The 23,869-nt window shown below is 40.8% G+C and overlaps 1 protein-coding gene across 4 annotated transcripts in view; it reads right to left on the bottom strand.

The window, feature by feature from the left end:
* Nucleotides 1–457: 457 nt before the first annotated feature.
* DIPK2A (divergent protein kinase domain 2A) overlaps nucleotides 458–23,869 on the bottom strand; it is a 63,043-nt gene continuing 39,631 nt past the window's right edge. For 3 of the 4 annotated variants that reach the window (XM_023933133.2, XM_023933132.2, XM_023933134.2), the window contains 2 exons: nucleotides 4,699–5,002; nucleotides 458–3,392 (listed from right to left, as the gene is read on the bottom strand). In XM_023933133.2, the coding sequence (XP_023788901.1) occupies nucleotides 3,061–3,392; nucleotides 4,699–4,945 (579 nt within the window). In that variant the 5' untranslated portion in view covers nucleotides 4,946–5,002 and the 3' untranslated portion in view covers nucleotides 458–3,060. Of the gene's footprint in view, nucleotides 3,393–4,698; nucleotides 5,003–16,619; nucleotides 17,642–23,869 lie in introns of those variants that run through there. The other variant, XM_023933131.2, reaches the window with a different exon arrangement.

Genomic DNA, 23,869 nt, shown 5'->3' with positions numbered 1-23,869 from the left:
TTTTCCTTTGAAAGTCAGAACTTTCCCACTCTGACCTGAACATGCACATATCCCCATTCCCCACCAATTTCCATTACTAATGCCCCTAAAATTTGCCTTGATTTCCAGCCACACAAAACAGGTACTTTCTCTTTCAGCAAGACAACCACACTCATCTGTCCCTCTGCAGACACCCCACAGCCCCAGGGCCCTCCTGCATCCAGCCAAGGCTCTTCAGGGCAGGGACAGAGCCCCAGAGGGGACGGTGAAACCAAGGGTCCTGACAGAGCGCCCATACTTGGTTTCAAACTAGAAAGGAGGAGGGGAAAAAAGGTTCCTATCTGTCACTTCTGCTGATGGTGCATTCTGGAACTACAAAAACTGCTTCCATGTGTATTTTAATGCATCCTAGACTAAGACAATCTTAAGACTCGGTCAATCCTCAAAGACTTACTGATCTGAAAATGAATAGCTGAGATGAGGTTCTTAAAGTATTCTTTATTAATATCATTAGAAGTTGCAGAAACAACTTTCTTGTAATATAAAGGCACAGGGAGACAGTTTTGATAAAATATTCCAAACAAACAGTAACTTACAGTACAAAAGGACAATTTTAATGCACATACAAACCCCAAACATCTCATTCAAAAATATTTCACCATGTTCATCAATAATAATGGGCAATGACTAAAAATATAAATTGTTATTGTACAATAAATATCTGACAGGTGCAAATGGAACAAGATTTATTGCTCTCCACAATGTTTTCCCTGTAGTGTTTTTGTTGTAGTGGGGGTTTAGGGGGTTTATTTTCCTTTAACTTCCAAGCTCCTTTTACAAGTGGCTTTAGTAACTTGTTTCTGGAGGGACTAAACCCCGAACAAAATCTAAGAGAACATTCTGACAGTTACAGAACTGTCTCAAGTAGTAACCAAAACTGGCAGTGTTTGTTTCTTTCACAACTTTAACAATCATAGTCCACTCTCTCCTTGGGAAATGTGGTAGATGTTTAAAAATCAACTGTAGTGGTAAGTCAAGGCTTTTATGGTAGGGTGGTAGTACCTAGTCAGAGGGTTAGTCTATCTTCTTCAAATAAGTGGATTTTATGAAGAATAGCAACATGAACGTTCTCCAACAGCTTATGCCAGAATAAGCACATCAAACTGTTCAACTGAGGGTAGAAATTAAAACTGCACTGGGCATTCTAACTTCAGAAAACAACACAAGGGACTGGGAACAAATTAAGACTACAAAGGCAATGATGACATAAGAGTGAGAATTTCCAATTCTAAAATATCCTAAATCATAGAATCTTCGAAGTTGGAAAAGACCTTTAAGATCATTAAGTCAACCAGCAACCCAGCACCACCACCATGTTCACCATTAAACTGTGCCCTCAAAATACAGTGACCTAGGAAATCAAAGAGCACTTGGCATCTCTGTGTGACTCCACTCTGAGCTTTGAGAAAGGAGGGCAACTCAGTTAGTTTGCCATTTTCCTCACTGGCAGAACAACTTCCATCAGGCTTCGATGCAGTGCAGGAGGCAGAGCAGCTCTGCTCTCAGAAGTAGCACACTTTACCTTGCTCAGAATTGAGTTTAGCTTGTACAAAATAGTGTTTTATACACACACTTAAGAAATATTAATCTCCTTCATTACTGTTACTAGAAGTAATATGCACACATTTCCTAAGAGTATCTTTGTATGAACAAGATTTCAGGAAAATGAAGCATAGTAGCTGTAATAAAAAAGCAAAACCAGAAACTGAAGAGCAAGCTTTCAAGTGAGTTCTTGTAGCAGTAACTGAGGCTTTTATAAAAACTGTGATTTATGAGAACAACTCCGTATTTACACAAACCTCAACAAGTCAATTTCAACTGTACTGGGAATAGTCAAACTTAGCTCAAGAAAAGGTACCTAGAGTGAGTACAGCTTACTGGTAAACCAAAGGATGAATATTCAGAAAATTCCATTCAACACACTTGGGAAGGATGTAAAACAAACTACTAACTTGCTTGACATTATTATTCAAATTAGGGTTTTCTCTCACATAAGTACACAGTTTCAGAAGTTCTTCAGAGAACCAAGGACCATCAAAATCTGAATTGTGAAAATTATTAGCTTCACTACAGTATATCATTCTTTCTTTACTACATGTTCAAAAACTAATGAACAAAACCATTTTCTTTGGCTTATACTTAAACTACACCAGACTAGTGATTTTTGATCATTCTTGTATCCCCAATTTAAATTAATACATATCTTTTTATTGTAGTGTCTTTCCAATTTTCCAATTATCTCTGTTAAAAATAAGTTTGTTCATACCATGATTTCCTGTTAAAGAGCCATGTACATATACTGGCATGAAGGTTAAGTTTTGTACAACAGTTACATTAAGTGATATTTCCAATGGCAGAACCACAGAAGACATTAATGTTAGTTCAAGTGAGATTTGAGCTTATGACGATCTTAAAAAAACAAACCACAATGTCTAAGCATAGTAAAATACAGTGTAAAACCCCCTAAAATCAGACAGTAAACTCTGGAATTCTGCACTCACAGTAGGAATGTTGTGCACGGCATTAACATGGAAGCCTGTTCAGTTTGAAACAATGCAGACAGCTAGATTTACCTGGATGTAAATGCCACTTCAAGGTGTTTAAACAAACACAAAAATGAGACGATGTCAGGAAAAAGGCCTTTAAAACAGGCCACCAGTCTAACTTGACTTTCCAAGTAAGAACATCAGTTTCACAAAACTGTGACACTAATGCAGTTTTATGTAAAGTACCCTTTGACACACGAGCTGTCAATTAAGCTATCACAGTCTTTTGTGACCTACTCCCTTTTAAACAGTTAGGGAGGACAGTCAATAGTAGCTCAAGTTTTAATTCAGTAAGTACCTTGTTTGTTTGCAAAGGAACATTGTAACACCATAAAATTCTTTTTACAGTATTTAGAAAACTGATAAACTAGGATTTTTTATTCTCTCTTTTTAACACAGGAATCCCAAACTTCTGTTTTCTATGTGTCTTTGCAATAGTGTTTTAGCCAGTGTTGCAGAAGAGTTTCACTGTGGACTACCTCACGTTGTTACTGAGTTGTGCAAGGTACTCCCGGAGCTCCTTGGCGGCTTGGAATCGACCGTATCTCTTCTTTGGGTTGGCACACTCATCCAGCAGGGCCTCCAGGCGCCCATCTTTGGCAATCTCAGCTGGGGGGTCGTGCAGAAGCCCCCCCGAGGTGCCCCGCCACGTGGCATGTCTGGACAAAAGGTTCTGACAAATGGCGTAATAGTTGTGGTCCACAGTGACACGAGCACAAAGAATCTCTTTAGAGAAGGACAGACAAGCTTCTTTATCACAGTCATCAAACTTGCTTTCGTACCACACGTCCCAGTTCTCAGGTTTATCTGTGAAATACAAGGAGACAGTAAAACAAGTGAGAGAGGGGAGGAAAGAGCATATTTGTGTCTGAATACAATCAGAAGCTCAATACACAGCAAACTGGTAATATTTAAACTACAAACCGGTTTTGTTTAGATAAACTCGGAAATGTTGAGCCTAAAACTGCATCTTACAGTCTGATGCATCCTTCTGCTGAAATGGTCCTGGCAAAATGAAAAATAAGGGAAAGAAAGAAAGAGGGCAAAAGGGATAGCAAAGAGAGGGCAGGAAAAAAAGCAGCAAAGTAAACACATGAAATCTACATTCACACATACCCAGAGGAAAAAATGTAGCATGAGCAAGTACAAGAGAACAATCCAGAGCCAAAGCTGAGAGAAAAACAAACAAGCAACACAATTTGTTTTAGCAACACAGATTTGGGTTCTCCAGTTGCCCTGGAAACTAGTGGTGGCAAGTGGTCTACCAAAGACTAAAACAGCATTGCAAAGTAATTGTTATAAACTTCTGAAACTTTATCTTCTATCTTACTTTCAACATGGCAGTAACCAGAAAGTATATAAGTAAACAAATACGTAACTTATAATCTTTGAAAAAAGTAAAATTCAACAAGGCAAATGGCATTTATATACATGTACAAACCCTTCTCCTTGTCAGTTTTCTTTAACATAAAACCTGATGTACATAAAATACCTCACGCAGTAATAACGCTTGAAAGGTTACCAAGTGTGAGCTCTCCTGAGTTCTTACTACATTTTGTTAGAAAACTTTCATCTTAAGTTTACTTACTATGTATAAATGTTTTCAGAGCTCATCTGGACAGAAAGAAAACTGATTTGGAAACAGCACTAGAATTACCCATTCCTTCGGTTCCATTATTACAGGGAACCAACGGGAAGCAAAGTCAGGCTATGGGACCAAGGCAAAGCAGGCACTGTTTGTCATTCACAGAAAGTAGAATTCCAGGACTTCCATTGTTAGAAAGGTGCCTGGAAAACACAAAGAAAACCCTCTCTCTCTTAGCTAAGGTGGACAAGACAGCCAGGCTCCTTATCTATCTGTCCATCCACCAGTTCAAATATACCCAGTGCCAACACCCTCTCTTCCAGTAATTAACAGCGTCCAGGTATGCTCAACAGTTCATGAAACTGACAAATTGGTCAAGTTAATTGCAGAAGAAAGCTAATTTGATTGTTAATTAGTGGTCTAGTTGTAAAGCAAACAAAATATGTATTTAGCAACCACACATACTTTAAACATTGCAGAGAATGAAGTTAGACACACCGGGTGAAGGGAGTGAAAGAAAACACTTACTTTGTCTGATCAACCTTTTGTCTGCTACCAGAACGTTTTCTGCATCTACAATGATAACTTTCCCATCTCTTGGTCCCACTGCAAAGTTGTCAAAGCTGACATCAAGGAGGTAGAGTGCAAATTCAAAGTCATTATTTGTCAGCTGCTCAGCTATTTCCATTAATTGCCAGGCCAGATCCACTCGCTTCTCCCATGGTGCATTGAAGTAACTCCACAGCTCTTCTCCCACGTAGTTGACAGCCACCATTCTTCCACATGCTCCCAAGTACTTTGCAAATGGCCAGCCCTCATCAGATGGAAAACTCTGTACATAAAAAAAAATTAAAATTTTAATTAATACAAAACAGCTTAGCTTTTAAAAGACTTCTCAATAAAACTTAGAAGAGAAAGATGCAAATATCCATCAACACAATAATTCTAATATTTTTAAGCTTGAAGGGAAAGAAAAAACAATACAGAAAGTATTTATGCAATCAAGAGGCCTTGCTGGACTAACACAGGGAAAAAGTTGGATGACCTGAAGCAATACATAGCCCATATCTACCTTTCCATCCATACACACACACACTCACGTATATTTACACACACAATTTCACCAACTTTTTCTCTTGGTGTTTTATTACACATCTGTTGTAGTAATGCAAGTATATTTTTCATCCAAAGATTTTTGTATCTGATCTTTTAATTAAAACCAGTTCTTTTAATAATCTGAAAAAAACCCAAAACTCTACTAAGTGGTGTTTCCTTCTCTCTACCACCACTCCTTCCATTTTTCCAGTTAATGGGATTCCTTTGAGGTTTCTTAATTTTCTAGTATACCCTAATAGTCTATGTCTTGATTAATTGCTACATAGATCCTTTGTGTTTATTACACACAGCCACATAACATTTTTATCAACAGTAAAATCTGTCTTCAACAGTACTTTTTTTGGAAGTTATCGTAAGAGACTAAACAGAAATGACACACTACAAGCAATTACAAAACAAGGCACAACACACCAGCGTGGTTTTCCTAATTCAGTTGTGCTGAATGTGCCTCAAGACTTCAATATGAACAGACACACACTTATAAAAAATGTACCCTCCAAACTACAGAGGGATGCTGAATAGGAACGCAGCAGGAAGAAACTAAAATGCACTGATTTAAGAGACCCCAAATGTATAGAAGTTAGCACTCTAAGAATATGATGTACACCAATTTTCACTCTTAGGAGATCCCACCACGTGTCCATGCTCCTTCCTCCTGTTCTGCTTTGCTATGGTGTCACCAGACACCATTCATGATCAGTTCTGCAGTAATGATGTAGCAAAGGTTTTACCACAGCTGGGGTGAACATGAGCATGGAGGGTTTGAGGATGAACGAAAGCTTTATACCTTCCAGAATCCACAATGGCAGAAAACATTTACTGTCAACTGGGGAAAGAGACTGAAAGAAAACACACCATGTAGAAGAGGTTTGAACTACAAGACCATGCAGGAAAGAGGTGCCTAACATAACCAACCTTGTCTATATAGTACACCTGAAGAAACCAAAATCGTAATTAACATACATAATTGATAATGTTTGCCATTTTTATGGCAAAAGCCATGAAGCTGCTCTCTAAGGTGGCAAACTTTAGAAGACAACTTCTGGATAAGTAGCCATATTTACCAGTCATTACAAAGAACCACCTTTCTTGGCTGGGTAAAAGGGCATCAGAGGCATGTTAAAAACAGAATAGGTTCAAAGTTTTTTGACATGTCTCTATGTCTGAACTTCAACTTTATTTTTATCACATAAGCAAAACAGGTTGTGATAAACCCTGAGGATAATACGAACAAATTTGACAAGTCTGAGAGCACTATGGTATTTGCAAGCTGTGATACACGTAACTCAGCAGAACTAAAACTCTCTCAGTAACTAAATCTACCATGCAATAAGGAAGGCATTATCCAGCCTTCAGGCTTATTTACCTGCATGACTAAGGGCAATTAATGAAAGCAGAAGTACAGCCAGATAGCCACCAGTTAGGGTCAAGTGTCACATTCCACAGTTAAGAAGGTTTTGGGGGTTTTTTTCCACTTGTTCTGTGGTTAACAAAATACCCTTCCAACAGCTAAGTGTGTGCTAATTCATTGTTCCTTGCTCATTCTGATCATACTATACAACTAAACATGGCTGTGGCATCAAAAAATATCACCAAAGAGCTATTTCATGTGCATTTATTGTGACTGCATTCAGTCCTGGGGCAAGACAAAACAAGAAGCAAATAGCTGTTGTCCATCAAATGAAATTATTTGTTTTACCTACATCATATGAACTTCTCTTTAAATTGGAGAAGTCACCTGATTACATTTCCTGATACACACACAATTAATTTCACCAACTGTGCATGATATTTTCATATTGCTGCATTTTATCAGCACTCAATTCAATTATGCTTAAATATTTTTATTTATATATTACTTTGGACCACCCCACTCCTTTTATTTTCCACAGTTCCCCTTCTCTATTTTCCAACCCTGCCCTGCTTATGGCTTTGCCTTCCTTTTCAAACACAAATTCAACCACAAACAGTTGAACTGGCAAAAGATGTGCTACCATTGGAAGCAAAAGGGTCCCTCCCTCACTACCCTATAAGCACACTCATTTCAATCCCCTGCACATCATTAGGAAAGCAAGGCTGGTACTTGCCAGGCTGGCGCTCGCTTGGATCAGATCCTGATCCATATCACATCACCACCTCAAGCTAGGATGAACTGCAGAGAGGAAAAGAGAAGGTCTCAACAGCTGGGTGCAGAAGAGGGAAGGAGCTAAGAGGACTTTTCCTTTCCAGCAACAGCAGGGATTTATGTGAAGGATTAAACTGATTTTCAAAGTACAGCCTTAGACACTGATCTTCCAAACACATCTATTATGCTTCCTGCACTGCGTACACTGAATTTCATTCCGGAAAATAAATTCTAGGAGCAGTTTGTCTTATTCAGAAGTGCACACCTTCATGTTACCAGTAGAATATCTGCATGCCATGCTGTAACAGATATATTTATAACACTGTAGCAATAAAAACATCTTTTGACAACAGGAGTGCAGGGAATCCTGCCAACATCTGCACATGTACAAACAACAGCTCTGCTTTGGCTCCCTTCCAACTGGCATGTAACAGCCATATCTACACTTCATTACCCAAGTCAGTAGCAGAAGAAGGGGATAAAAATATGTACAAGTGCCTCATTCAGTAGTTTTTATACTCACTTGGTGAATTTGACAAGAATATTAATTGAAGTGCAGATCTCTTGTCTTTGCAAGCAGCGATTTGTAACTTTTTGTACTATTCTATTTTGAAAGCTGTTTTCTAAGAGGAAACTGCAGCTAACTTGACAAGGATTTTTTTGGATCACGTATCAAAATTTTGAAAGCCAGTAAGAAATGAAAACAAATTTATATAATTAATAAATACATTTTCCATGAACGAGTGCATTTAGAAACAAAAAGCTTCTTCAATCGCTAAGAATCTGATTTCTGGGGAATAACACTAAACTTTATTTTAGGTTTTATTTGAGTACTCTGCATGTTTAATTAGATAATTTGGTACTTGAATATGCTATTTACAGACTTCAAAACCTACATTTGACAATCAAGGTAAAAACTAAGCTCTTGTTCAAAACCAGCTGTTTGACAAAATAATCTGATTCTGATGCACCCACTTACCCTTTATCTGTGAACATATACACAAATGCCATGGAAACCATAAACTTTTTTAAGTGTTTTAAAATGAAGTAATGCATATGGAAACCTAAAAACAGGGAGCTTAGAAAGCCTCCCCTCAGTAACATTATCTTTCTGTATTCTGTATGCATAATCTTCTGAAAGATGGAAAACAGTAAAGATGCCAAAAACTTTTGCTACCTCCATTCCCAGTGATACATCCCCAAAACATATTTTCCTCGCTCTAATTAGTGTAGATCCAAGATATCTAAGCAAGACTTAAAAACCTAAACAAACCCTGTCAAAGAGACAGTGTATATGCAGCTCCTGAAAGAATAATACTGCATTTATGCCTTTGAAAAATACACTGTAGTCTCAGAATAAATATTAAGAATTCACATAGCAAATTTGTCACTTCACTGAAGCACAAAACACTATCAGTGCATTTGTCTTCCTCACTTCCATCTGTCTATACCTGAGAAGATACACAAATGTGCCACTGCTTTTTGTTCAAAGCTGTGCATTAGATCAGGCAGTGAAGACTCACCAGCTTGAAGCTGATAAGGCCTATTGTATTCTGCAGTAACACAAATCCCCTTTCAATTAAACACTTAAAAGAATATTAGTTTATCATAATAAAGCATATAATTCATCCTCATAATCAACACCAAAAAGCCAAGGCAGTTTAAGTAATAACTTACATTTTTGTTCTACTGTAAAAAAACCATGCTTTTCATTTTCAAAATTCTCCCAGAAGATGCTGTATTTGTCACAATGTTTGCATAAAGTGAGTTCCAGCTCAGAAAAAACACCCCAGACAAAATCTGCCCAAACAAAGAGATAAACTGTCTATGTGATGACATTTTAAAAAACACACACAAGCAGAACAGGGACTTGTCTCTGTAGGACCCTGAGGAACTTCATGGCAAAACGACCCTCTCACTGACACCTTCACTAAATCATCCTGCTGAACTGCATCTGCCCAGGCACAAAGAGGCAGGGCAAGGGGAATTCAAATTACATGTTTTTCCTCAGAAGGAAAGTTAGTTCTTTCCCAGAGTACTGCTGATTCTGCAGTGTAAACAAAAGTAGCACTTGTATTAGTCACCAAGGCAAATAAGCAAAGCTCTGGAACCATGAAGAGCTGGAGAGCAGATTTTACAATGATGTTTCTCGGATCAAAGGAGTTACAAAGCACAGTCTAAACACAGATGCCTCCTTTTGTCAGGAATTGATCTGCATTCTGGAAGATACGTGTTCAAATGTTTTTTTGAATGCTAGTGAGTACAATGAAAACCATGTAATTCTCAACTACGTGGCACACCATTTGACATTTACCTAGAACTCCCACAGAAGTTACACACACATAGCCTACGCACACAGCGTGAACAGCGCATTTCACTGAGTACTCCAGATATTGGTGTTCCCATTGAAACCATGTTTTTTTAATTTATCTGACTTTTGTTCAAGTTTGACTACATTTCAACCAGTTACTATATACAATTCATGCCAACAGGAGGCTCACACCAGGGTTAACTGACACACTACAGAACAAAAATACACAAAACTCTAAATACGCCGTTGTTAAGAAGAACACTTCAGCTGTAGAACTTGTATTTCAGAATGTCAGCAGAGATATGCCTCTTTTCTGAATAAATTAATGAACAATGATTAAACTCGAGAGGCATAGTAATGCAAATTTAATGTCATTATTGGCTGTCACCTGTTCAAATTGGTTTGCAGTTCATAAAAGTTTTTTTCAGATTAAATTTTCAACAGATGGAAATATTCACTGTGTATTTATTGCTCATCAGCAATGAGCCTGGAATATATCACTATAAAGTAGTCCTACCAGAGATGGCCTTATTTTTAAAATTACTTTGCAAAACTGGAGTCTAAAACAAAGCCTCAATTACTTAATTCAGGGAAGTAAACCGCAACTCCCCCTACACATTTGACATACCAGAACAACACTGGTACTGCAAGGTTCCAGTGTAGGATAACAAACTTGTTTCTGCCACTAAAAACTGCAAGAGTGAGAATTTCTCAAGAGAATGTCTGTTTAAGTCTGTATAGTGACTTCCCAACAGCTTTTAAATTCAGACAGCCATTCATCATAACATACACCCCACAGTAACTTCAAGAATTTCTAGACTATTTTAAAATATCCCTTATAATTCACCCTACATGTTTTCACTCTAGGGAACCTTCACTACAAAAGAAGGATGAAAACAGTTTTGATAACTCAAGGAACATAATTAAATATGACAGTTAACATGACAAGTACAAGCCAGTTCTGGTTTAGTATGTACAGTCATATGTCACTGCAAAAAAATGATTCTTCAGTTTTCAATAAAACCACATCAGTGAAACATTCTTGTAACATGAGGCCACTCAATTTTAATTCAACAAAGAACAGTTTTTCATTCCTTTTAAAAGTTCACAGTGGAAATTCAGTCTATTAGAATCCTAGTATCTGTACGAGCCAGGACTTAAATAACTCTAGTCCACCCAGGGACATGTCAGGTACTGCAGATAACCACCTTAAATCTGCTACTTGGCTTATGGCGTAAAGAATTATGGAACACAAACACCAAATTCAGTAATCAAGAAGGCTTAAAGGGTACTAAGTATTAAAACTGACTTTCCATTCTAAAAATGTATTTAGAACAGAACTACAGAAAATAGCTTATGATTAGAAGAGTGTGTACAAAAAATAGAAAAGAGGAATTTGCCCATTTACTTCTTATGTGTGGATCAGCAAAAAGATTCTGTGGAACATTTGGCCAAATTACTACTTTGAGGGAATTCTGTGCAAGAAATTGTTTCAAATTGATCAGTTAAAGTTTTAATATATGTTTACCAGATGTCAACTACTGCTCTTCCCGTAACAAAACCAAACAGAAAACCCAAGGATGACATGTAGAGAAACCAGAAGAATTTTAGGTTATGTGGCCACAGACTGTTCATGCAGAGTAATTATACCAGGAATAGCGATACAGATGTTTGGTTTGTTTTGTTTTTTCCCCACAAGGAATAAGAATCATCAGAAGTTGTAAGAAAATCTCATTAAGCTTAAGCATTTAGAAAGCTAAAACCACATCTGAGGGAGGGGCAATGATTTACACAGTCTATTAAAAATGCAGAAATACTGCTATTTGGCACATAGAGACTGGCATTTCTTTGGAGTCAGAGAAATAAAAGTCCTTGAAACTTGCAATTTACATACAAGACACAAATGTTCACCATCATTCTTTGAAGAATGTTCATTTAAACAGGCTGTTAAAAGCTACAGCTTGAGACAAAGTTGCATTAATGCACTCTGGATTTAATTGACAGATACCTTCTATAGCTTGAAAAATCTTCATTACGTGCAAGCATTTTATTTTAATTGCAAAGTATGTGTGCAAATTTCAAGTTTGCTTTGTGTGCTGGTCTAATTTTTTCCATAGTAGCTGGTATGGGTCTGTGTTTTGGATTTGTGTGGAAATGGCATTGGTAGCTCAGGGATGTTTTGATCATTGCCGAGCAATGGTCCCACAGAGCCAAGGCCTTTTCTGCTCCACAGCCCACCAGCCAGGGAATGGGGTGCACAAAAAGCTGGGAGGGGACACAGCCAGGACAGCTGACCCCAGCTGATCCAAGGGATATTCTATTCCATGTGGCATCATGATCAGCATGTGAAGCTGGGGGAAGGAGAATAAAGGAGGGGAACACACATCCAGAGTGACAGCATTTGTCTTCCCAAGTCACCATTCTATGTGATTGAGCCCTGCTGTCCTGGCAATGACTGAGTACCTGCCTGCCCATAGGAATTGCCAAATTAATCCCTTGTTTGGCTTTGTTTTCCTTACTAAACTGTCTTGGTCTCAACCCACAAATTTTCTCACTTCTACTCTCCCAATTCCCCCCCAATCCCAGTGAGTGGGGCTGAGTTCCCAGGTGGGGTAAAACCACAACACTCTGAAAACAAAGCAAACTCAACTGACATTTTCATATGGCACCTGGCAATACTGTGAAGCAACACCACAGCCAACACCAAGGCAAGATTGAGGGTAACAAGACCAGCTCTAGATATACTTCTGCCAAAACAATTTATAAATCCTGTATTTCAGTTTTGCCAGTACAGATGTAAACTGTCATTTCAGGGAAGCATAAGATCTTTGGAGAAATACAATCACCTTACTGAAAAATAGTTTTCTTATCTAGAAACAATTTCTTATTCCAGCAGTCTTGAGTCACATTGCACTTTCCCTAATTCTGAGAAAAAGAATTTGGGGCATCGCTGTTTTTTTGTGTTTAAGTACAAAACTTTAAACTTTGCCACTGGAAAAATGTGCCAGACAACGTGTGGTTGCACACCACGGCTCACAGCAAGGCAGAGACAGTGGCACAACAGCAGCAGCTCAGGAACTGTTACCCAAAACTGTCAGGAGACTGCCACAGCGCCACCAAAGAGGAAATCTGGAGGCTGATCAGTGCAGGAGCTCTATGAAAAATGAGGTATCACACATTTCAGTTCTATTAAGCTGATCCATCTTGCAAGTGAAGATAAAAATTAACCAAGTTACTTGATGAAGTTGAATAATCTCCACTATTTAAGTAGATATCACCGCTGAAAGTACTGCAAAAACTTTCTCCACTCTATGTATTTTACAAGACAAACTAGAAGCTGGGTGGTTTATAGAAAATCACAGGACAAGGATAAATCAGTATGCTTACATCCAGAATGGTTCTATGAATTCTACAGAGTGAACATTCGAACTGCACTCAGTCTCTAACCCAAGTTATTTTTTCAATTTTTATGTTGCTTCCTAGGGCAACTTCAGCCAGCCTATCTTTTCAAGTGTTTGTTGCACAGCATCATCATATTAAGTTAGAAATAGGATGCCATGCATAGATCCCATCCTCCAGGTGATTCCCATCTGAAATACTCTGTTAATCAATGCATGTGTTGAAACAGCAGCAAGTTTTGTCGTTGCTTTCGTCCAAATAAACTGTTCAAACATATACGAAATACTGGTTTTGATGCAGCATTTTGATCACAAATGTGACCTTAATTTATTGAAAAGTATTCATCTTTATTACAGGAAGCAACTATTGGGAGGGGAGATGAAAAAACCCCAAACCTATGAGAAGTTAAATCTTTAGCATATAAGTTCTTTGGTTCAAATGGGAATTCAGATGAAAACTGTGAGAGAATTAAATTAGTCAGCAGTTAAGCAAGACTTGACAGAAGAAAAATTAGTATTTTATTATCCCCAAAAATATGTAAACTGTACTTGGAACAATAATGCAGTTGTTATTCCATTTGCTTAACAAAGTACAACGGCAAAAGGGGCTGAGGTCATCCCTGAGTACACCTACACAATAAATAAGTGCAAACAAAGAAGGTTAACAAGAAAGTTATAAAAAATACAAACAGTGAGTTAGGATTACAGTATGTAATCTACACTAAACTATGCAGTATTATACTTTTGATACAAATCCCTGAACAGTAATATCATGCCATGGGTTAAAGCCCCGCCTGAAAAATTCTCACAGCAGAAGCTGTAAATCACTTGTGCTGATGCAGTTCACAAGCAACACCACTTCAGGAATAATCCATACTCCGCACAGGCATCGAGCTAAAATCCCAGTCTCTGATGAAAACCCTCATAATCCACAAATTGCTGGCTGTTGTAGAAGACTACAGTGAATTTTCTATTATAAATGAAAGACCAAGCTTTGAATTCCTTCTAAATTCCCTATTTACATTTGTCTATAACACAGTTAAGCAACACAGAACTTGCATGCTCTGTACACCAAGAGTTAAGACATTATCGCCACTTCTAAACCATAACTGTTACGAATAACAATGCTCACTCACTGTAGTATTTCATGAAAGGCTCGAGGCAAAAACAGGCAATATTTTTCCTTGTGCCCTCTGGTGACAGACAGCATGAGTTAAATGCATCAATTTATTGACTGCTTTATTTTAAATTAAAATCTGATTCTTCATAAAACATCATGCAGGTCTCTTTTCTTGGAAGCTGATTTTTAAAAACAAACTGACAAGTTTCATCCCCATAGCAGCACCTGCCTTCATCAATACTGCAGAAACTACCCCATAAAATGTATTACAAATGTTATGTACAAATACAAATAACATTCTCAGCAGTCAGTTATCAATTCTATAAAGTAGCCACCTCTCAGAGTGTCTGGCTGTTGCAGTTGCAAGAGCTGCAGAACACAGAATTACCCATTCCTTACATGTTTCTCAGATGGAGTCTAAACCTGGAGTACTGTGGAATGGGAAGAGTTCATACAGATTCATGTATTTTACATATTTCACTCCTAACTGAGGAAAAGTCTTCAAACTTCAAGTACCTAATACCAAAGTTAATTAACACTCTTCTGGAGAAACCAGTAGGAGTCTTTAAGCACCCAAAGCTGCCCTGAACCTCTCCTAAAAATATTGTCCAAGATATGCCTGAAGATCAACATTCACAAGACTTCATGAAACACTTCTGATGTGCTGAAAGGTGACGGACTTGCTTTACCTTGCTCTGAACTGCTAAAGGCTGCCTCACTTCTCATGAATTTGATCTGCTCTGCTCTCAGCTGTACCCTTTAGATAAATGTTGAGCAGAGTGCTCAAGTCCACCCAAGATTTTCTTCTCTTCAATAGACTGCTTGACAATCTCAGGACTCATTTACAGCTCACCAAGAAGTTGAGAGGAACCAAGGCTCCTAATCAACCCACTACCCACCATTTATGATCCAGCCCACTACAGTAAATGCCAGAAGAGTGCCATATCCTTTGTCTTTAAGGAATTACGAAGAAACACAGCTGTTCTCTTGCCATCGAGGTCTACACTCAGTATGTTGGAACCACTGCTCAAAACCTAAAAAGTAAGTTGCATGAAACACAGCCAAAACAAATCACTTCTCAAGAATTTCCAAAGATACTCAGAAGAGCAAAGCAGTTTTGATTTTATTTCTTAAGTGGAGTTTCCTTTCTCACTGTGCTCAGGAACAACTTCACAGCAAAATGGGAGAGTTACTGTACCCTAAAGTCTGCTGAGAAGCAGACTGGAAATGCACTTCAAAAACAAACATGGAGAGACCGAAGGCATACTACTGAAAAACACATTTGTAATTAGGTTTTGGTTTTTTTTCCCTATAAATTAGTCAGTAGGTGAACTTTCTGGAGGGTAAAGCCTGCAGCACTGCTTTTTGAGCATTTCTTGGCCTCTCACTAGAGAAACAGCAGATGTTAATAGAAATCATGAGGTAATGTTTTCAAAGCATATTTGCAAATATTATTTTAATCATACACTGGATAAAGGCAACGACAGTTCAGTAGTTAGACAAAACAGTTCTGATTCCAAATCTACATGCTAAAGGCACACTTGGGAGTTCCCTTGAAAATGTTAAAAACCAAAATGCAAAGCTCCCCATCTAAATAGATACGGTGCCACAGAAGTTTCCTACCCATTTTTTACCTAAAAATTTACATAACATATTAAAGCAGGAATGTCAGGCGTGTGCACATAACCAGAATCCCTAATTAAAGGCTACAGAACATGTAATCGCTGTAAAGAGAACACCGTTCATTTATTTGCCGGTCTGTTTTCTACCTAGCTCTAATTTTCACCAGCACTAACTATATTTAATTCACACTAAGAACATGACATAGCACATGAGTCAGTTTCTGACAAGGAAAGCACAGCATCATCGCAGCATAGTCTCTACGCACTCCCTCTTAAACGAGACCCTAAGGAACGAATCACTGGCACCCACAGCTGTCTGGGAATATGTGAATTGTGGAACAGGCTGACACCGAACTGTGCCAAAGGCACAAGTGAGCAGAGAGCATCAGCCTCCAGCACTGACCCGCGCTCTCCTGCGGGACCGCGGCTGCCTCTCGGTACCCCACGGCACAGTGGGATGGGGCTGGAATTAAAACCCTGACGAGGACGGCAAATCGGGAAAACACACGCAGCCTTTGATGGAGGATGGAAGGAGGAGAGCTGATCAGTCTGAGTGAGCTATAGAAACGCCTCCTGCCCGGAGACAGGGACCGGGGACCCTCTGCTCAGCCCGCCCTGCCGGCATCTCTGCAGGAGTCAGTCCGGGCACAGAGCCAGCGGCGGCCCCCGCGATCCGGCGGGGTTTGGGGCCAGCAGTCCGGGAGCCCGCAGACACGGCGAGGGTCCCGCCGGGACGGGCAGCGCCGGCCGCGCTTACCTGCAGCACCAGCGGCTCGGGGTTGAAGGCGAGGGTGATGAGGAGCTGCATGCGCTCCGAGTCTTTCAGGTTGCGCAGCAGGAAGCTGCCCGAGTCCTTGGTCTCGGCGTAGCGGCGCACCAGGCGGTCGAGCAGGCGCTGCGAGGGGCAGTGCACCAGGTCGGACCAGCCCTCCACGGCGCCGGGGGTGAGCAGCCGCACGTCGCCGTTCAGGCTGGCGAACTCGGTGGCGGGCAGCGCCTGCAGCAGGTCGCAGCGGCCCCTGCCGGTGGCGCGGCGGCAGATCTTGGTGTCGATGTCGGCGAGCTCCTGCGCCGAGCCCAGGCGCTTGAGCACGACGCGGCGGGAGCCCTCGCGGGGCTCCCCGTACCGCGCGAAGTACACGTTCTTCACGTTGAAGAAGTCCAGCAGGCGCAGGCGGCCCCAGCTCTCCAGCCGCAGCTGCCCGTTGAGGAACTTGCGGCACCAGCTGGTGCCCCAGCAGGCCGGGCACTTATTGAGCTGCAGGAAGCGCCGCTCCGACAGCTCGTTGCGCTGCAGCGAGGCCAGCAGCGAGTGCGTGTTCAGCACCAGCGCCGCCGCCAGGCTGCCCAGCACCGCCAGCTTCACGTAGCGGTACAGCCGCCCCAACTTCAGCGACACCAGCCGCAGCATCGTCCCGGGCCGCGCCGGGCCCCCCGCCCTCCGCCGAGCTCGCTGCCCACCCCGGCAGCAGCGCGGCTCCGGCTCCAATAAACTCCCCGCCTCGCCGCCCGCCCGATAAAAGGCGGCCAAGTTACTGAGGGGCCGGCGGGGAGGGGGAGGGCAGGGGAGGGGAGGCGGTGCCTGCAGCGCGCGGGCCCGGGCGGACCCGCCCCCGGGGAGGGGCTCGGGCACCGCCGCCGCCGCCGCTCCCGCCGCCGCCGAGCCCCCCCCGGCCGCGGGGGGCTCCTCCCCCGCCCGCCGCTGGACACGCCCCGGGGGCGGGGCCCAGCGCGAGCACCGCCGGCCGCCAGCGGTTGGCTGCGCGTGATGCGGGCCGGTCGCGTGAGGCCCCGCCCCCTTCCCGCCCCATCCCGGAGTCGGGGGCGGGGCCGCCAGGCGCGCGGGGGGCGGGGTGCGGCGCCCTTCCCGCCCCCTCAGCCCCCGGCCCTGCCGGGCTCTCGAGCCGTCGTGGGAGGGGGCGCGGGGCTGGCGCTGCCTGCCGCCATGTTGCGTACGCCCGTGTTTGTGTGCGACCGTGTCTGTCCGCCGTGTCCGCCCCCCCGCCCCCCGCCCCCCGCCCGGGGCAGCGGCGCTCGCCCGGTGCCCGCGGAAGCCGCCCTGCCCGAGGCCGGCGCGGGACACCCGTGTTGCCCCGGCAGTGTCCGCCACCCCCGGTGTCCCTGCCCGTCCCTCGCGGCCGCCGCAGCCTCACAGCGCAGCGGGCGCGCGCCGCCCGCCCTCACGGGTCCCGCCGTGTCCCAGGTTGGTTTGCTGGTGCCGCGGGACCGGTTCTCTTTCCCAGTGCTGGCAAGGGCCGGTTCGGGTGTCTCGTTTTATCGTCCGAACAACTACAGCTGATCCTCTGAAATGCACTCGCCCAATCCCCATTACGGTGGGAAGAACCGTCCAGTCACCGTGCTGAGGAACGTACCGTGCTGTGAGGCTGCCTCCACAGCGTCCCTGTGAGTGGTGTCACCGGCAGTGCCTCAGACTAAGAACCATTCTATAAAACTTACACACACAACAGAGTAATAGAGATTAAGAAAAAAGGGTGAAAGTCTTAATCTAGTCTGACACTATGCTCTCACAAGTTAAAGACAACCTTCATTTCTTGAGAAGTAACTCACTCTATTACCTGTTCAGTCCCAGAAGTGCAGTAGGGATATGGTCGTTGGGAAAGAAGTATAGGAGACCGCATAATTTCCAGTTATTTTATATGCACTATACAAAAAATTAGGTGCTTATTATCTAGAATTCTGGACATACGTTTGTCTTCTTTATATTGGCATGTACTGGCATCCCTATGCACTTACTGTGTTTTGACATTTCTGTGTCTACTCTAAAATATTTCTCATACTGACGTTTTATCACTGACCATATCGGTTTCAATATGCCTCGTTAAATGCTGTTGGTAGGGTCTTAACATCGCATCAGCAAATTCTGGTCTACAAACCCGTGGGTTTATTACAAAATAAGTATATACATAAGTATATATCATCTCCCTTAATTCAAGTCTTCATTAGGGAATGTAGTGCTTGATGCCATATTTCAAATTATTATAATTGATCCTAAAAGATGAACTGGCTTTTTTTTTCTGCATGGAAGCTCCAAACTCACTAGCTAAACATGGTCTTTACATGTTGGTAGTGGGTCTTTTCATCTAACAATATCTAGTCTGTATGTTATTAAATCACTAACAAATCCAAATATAAACAAATACTGAATTAATGTTTATTTTCTGCATTGCTTGTGTCTCAAGCTTTCTCATTTGCTCATTTATACGGAAACAGTTTGATCCTTGTGAACAGGAACAGAATATTTTAATCTTTACTAGATGAAAACATTTTAAAGTACAAAGAATCATTTAAATAGTTTAATACGCTCTTTCAACAACAATGTAGTGTTCTTAAAGCATTTGACATTGCAAATTCATAAACAAATAAATCTGCCGTTTCTAAACAGATCAGAAAACTTGCTCTGTAGCTATTTCTGGTTTCACTGGCATTCACTGGAGACCGTGGGGGTTGTTTGTGAGGGATAAGAGAAGGTGGAGGCTGCCTTTCTATACAATGTGTCTTTAACTTGGTTTCACAGATTTGCCAATTTTGGGTAAAGAGAAAAAGGAGACTGAAGGGAAAATGCAACCATTTGGAAGACAAAAACGTGTGGAATAAAAAAGGTTGAGGCAGAGTTGGAAAGAAAAAGCAAAGGAGGGGGACCAACTGAGTAACAAATGGTTAATTCTGAAAGAATGACAGATATATCTTGTAGTTTTAAAAAGCCTGATTTGTGAATGATCCATTTAAAAGTGCAGGGGAATGCAAAATAAACTAGGTAGTACATTATAATGCATGCATTTCCTGTCTTTCTAGAGTTGCCACCTTCTGACTAGCCTTCAAAATCACCTGCAGTAGTTTTCCTGTGAAGACTTCATTATATATGACAGTGTAATTCATCAAAGCTTGCAGTGACTGGGATGCAAACACAGGCCAGCAGTGGAGTGCCAGTGCATGACATTCTCTGATGTGCGTGCAGCAGGTTCTCACAGGGCTGGGCTGTAGCACAGCAACAGGGTCTCAGTTTGCTTTGTTGTATGAAGGGCCATTCCAACAATTCCCTAATATTGCTGCCTCTCTGTGGGGATTTTCACATCTCCCATAACAATGGTGTGTTGGAGTTATGCACAGACCTTTTATACAAGTGGACAGACAATATATTCCCAATGTTTTCAGAGATATCAAGAGACCTCATGGTGATTACAGACTCTACAGCTGCAGAGACATCCTACACAACGTTAAATTAGAGTATTGATTTGAAAGAAGACTTGAATAGATCCAGGCTTCCATAATGAGAAAGCAAACAACTGCTCAGAATTTAAACAGTTTAGAAAGAAAAGATAATCCAGCAGCTCTACTGAAAGGTCTGATAACAGACTCTCCCTTACTAGGGCACTTCACTCTGAGCTCTTATTTCAAACTACAGAATAAGCAGCTGCTCAAAATGGCAGCTATTTCAAAATCCTTGCAGTTACTGCAAAAGAGTTTGGTGTATCTTTAATTGTCTAGACATTCATTCCCACACTCAATCACCAAATCACCTTGCCACTTTCAAAATAGGGATATTTTGTCCATTTAGCCAGGCAGGTCCGAAAAATATGCTGGGAAGAACAATTCTAAGTTCTGCACCTTTATAACCTAGAGTTTATGTTCACATGCATCAGGCTGACTTCATTACACATCGTTCAGAAGCCGGTGTCCCAGCAAGGGCTGCAGTGGGCATACCTGAGATTTCTGAATATTTTCCCTTTTCGTGTTTGAGGTATAGCCATAGGTCAGGACAAACATTCAATATCCTCAGACATCTTTCGGATTTGATTCTTGAGCAGCAAATAGTACATATCTGAAAGAATCTGGATATATGGCTGGAATGTGTAAAGGATCTATCCAACCAACCATCCATCCCACCCAGAGGGACACTGTTTGCAGTTCTCTGAGGGTGTGTAGCAGAACTTCTGTTCTGTGCTCTACCTTCTGCAGATTGAAAATATGTTTTATGTTGTGCCACTTACTGATGACGAAATGAAATTAATGTTGTGCTTCTGGAAAAGTAACACCTAAAAGACGGATTAAGTTAGTCTATTAATCTTACTAGTGGAAGTGACTGTCTTTCTTTAACCAATAAAAAATTGCAGTAAATTGGAGTTTTAATTGTCTGTGCTCAATCCTAATTCTTGCTTAGAGTGCAATCAAAAATGAAAAAAGCATCAATATGACAATTTTTATAAATCATTACATTTTTAATTGTGTTGAATTTTATGCACATAACATACTGTGTTTGGTGCAGTATAACAGAAATACTGGCGCTGTAGAATTTTGCCTTTAGTAATCTGGCATTTTTCCTCAATTTCTTCTTCCTTTTAATTTCTGCCTCGCTATTACAGCCTTTGAGCAGCTGAACAACATTACAGATTATTTTGCTGAATCAACATCCTAGCAAATGTGCTTTATCATCATGAATCGGACAGTGCCTGGTTATTGCACTGAAATTGAATATCAAAAGCTGCAAAAGCATTTTCAAGTTCTCCTTTCTCTTTCCTCACATCTTCAAGTACAGATTAAGGATGGTCTTTGTCCCTTAAAGTCAACATCTATTTTTATCCTGATTTCATGCAGTATGTTCTTTATATTGGTGTAAGAACAAGGTGACAGCTCTTATGTCCTTGTGTGAAATCTAATTATTTTGTTTCTGGTGGAAATTTTGAGATTCTCAATGAAATAATTCATTTACATCTTTGAACTTTACACAATAGTTCTACCATAAACACATATCTTTACTTTCAGTGGAGAATCTTGCTGCTTTTATGTGTAACTTTTTTTTTGTTGTTCAGTTAGCTCTACCTGTATTATATAGCATCGGACATCTCTTTATTTAGAAGTATCATTCCTTAACATGGATTTTCAGGTTTGTCTGCTGGGAGGGTTTAGGTTGGATTATTTCTTTCTTCCTGTGTACCACTCTGTGATCAGACTGTTTTATATTATACTAATCAGAATTTTCATGGCATGGAAATTGTGAGCATGTGAACTTTATTCTTCTTTTTGTGTCATTTTGTATAAGTATGAACCTGGTAAAACTGCACAAAATTTAATATATCATTGTTTGGATATTGGCTTGGACTTCTATAGAGTTCTCCTGTGTCTGAAGTAACTGATTCAAATAATAATTTACTCTATCTATCATGTTCCTTCAGTGGGAACTGTCCATCCGATAATGAAGTTATTTTATTGTAAACATCTAAAATCCATAATACAGGAAACCACATGAATGCTATCAGCAACTTTACATTCTTGTTTACCAAAGGCTGTTATTATAAATGAATTTGAAAATGTCTATTGGAATGCATTGCTATGGTAACTGGGATCCACAACAGCAGCTGCTTGCTCTTCATTGCTGTTGCATATATACATTAAAGCTGACAATGTCTCTTCATTCAATTTTAACATGTGTAGCCTGAAAAAAAGATATCAGCATTTCAAAAGCTACACATCTGATGTCAAATGCAGCCAATCTTTGAGTTAGGTTTATTTAGTTTTTTGGTTTCCGTCTTAGAGTTGTTGAAAAATAGATAGAACATGAGGTTTAACATGATTTTTTGCCATGAGAAGTTACTCTTCCATACTGTTTTGTCAAATTCAAAACACTAGAAGATTTTCTAGTAATTCAGTTTCAGAAAATGCTTTTTCTATCCATACTTACTGATTGTTTTAGCAATTATAGTCAACAGTTATGAAGAAGTTTTTGTCCCGTGCCAGCCTTTCTGGGAGGAATCTATAACTGGGGCTTCTGCTCCATTTTTTAATGTCCCATACTCTAAGAACTAAAATCTAGTCAGTTGTCCTCCAGCTTTGTGTTGTATTCTGTTTTACATTTCAGAGATGTCTTTAGATCTAAGCTATGCCATTGTGATGTGCCATTGAGACACTTCCTAAACAGAGTGTCTTTTGGTCCAGTGGGCAGAGGAAATATGAAATGTGTTCCTCATGTCAGTAAGAGTAAAATAATCACATTCATCTTCTTAAAAATCTTGCCAGAGAAGTATTTTATGTTATCCCTTCCTTAAAGATGAGGAAATATAACACAGAGAGATTACAAATCAGATTGAAATCTCTAGTATTACTTGTAGAAGTAGAGTATTAAGTGGCATAGAAAAGGGTTGAAAGAATTAAAATTTGAGCTTACTGTTTGTTGTGCTGGTCCTGTTAAAAAACCAGACCTTAAACTAGGATGGGAAAAGATTCAGAGAAGAGCTGAAGGTCGAACAAAAGGACAATTTCATCCCTAGAAGCCATGAAGTAAACTAGGACTGTTGGGCTAGAGAAAAAGATATCATGGAAGGATATGATAAAGTACAAGATGGTGAGTGTGATAGAAAGGCTGAGTATGTCTCAGAAGTTCTTCAGCCTTTTAATCACAGACCTACAAGAGCCAATTAACCCTGCCCCCTTCCCCCCCACCAAAATTAATCTCATAGGATCCTGTTTCAGAGCAATGAGTGCTGCACTGGGTGACAGAGCTGTTGAACTTCAGGCCAAAAGACATTGCAGATGGCCAGAGTTTCTGTTGGTTCTAAGGAGGAATGGACAGTTCACAAAAGAGAAGCACATTGGGGCTAACCAAGTACATGGAAACTGACTTTGGCAGTCCCTGAGCTGAAAAGGATTGCTGAGGTGCGAAAAGTCTGCAGAAGTATTAGGCATCAGTCCATGTATACCCTATTCCTGCTGCTTCCATTTCCTGGATACACTTAATGACAGGCTACTGTTCTACAGGGATATTTGCTTTGGCCCAGCAGCTTGTCCCTAAGTGTCCATTCCCTGCAAACAACATTGCCTTTCAAAGTATAAAGCAACTAGAAGATATTTAGTTTTACTATACTTGGTTTTCACACATGAAACAAACGCAAATATTTGAACACTGTCGGCAGATCATCTCTTTGACAGTAGGGCCATTATTATTCTGTTTATAAAACATTGCATCTTCAAACGCTTCAACTTCAGTGTAAACTG

The sequence above is a fragment of the Cyanistes caeruleus genome, chromosome 10, assembly GCF_971803275.1.
Source record: "Cyanistes caeruleus chromosome 10, bCyaCae1.hap1.1, whole genome shotgun sequence".
Taxonomy (NCBI): domain Eukaryota; kingdom Metazoa; phylum Chordata; class Aves; order Passeriformes; family Paridae; genus Cyanistes; species Cyanistes caeruleus.
The sequence above is the reverse complement of the archived record's forward strand: the minus strand, read 5'-3'. Positions and strand labels throughout refer to the sequence as shown.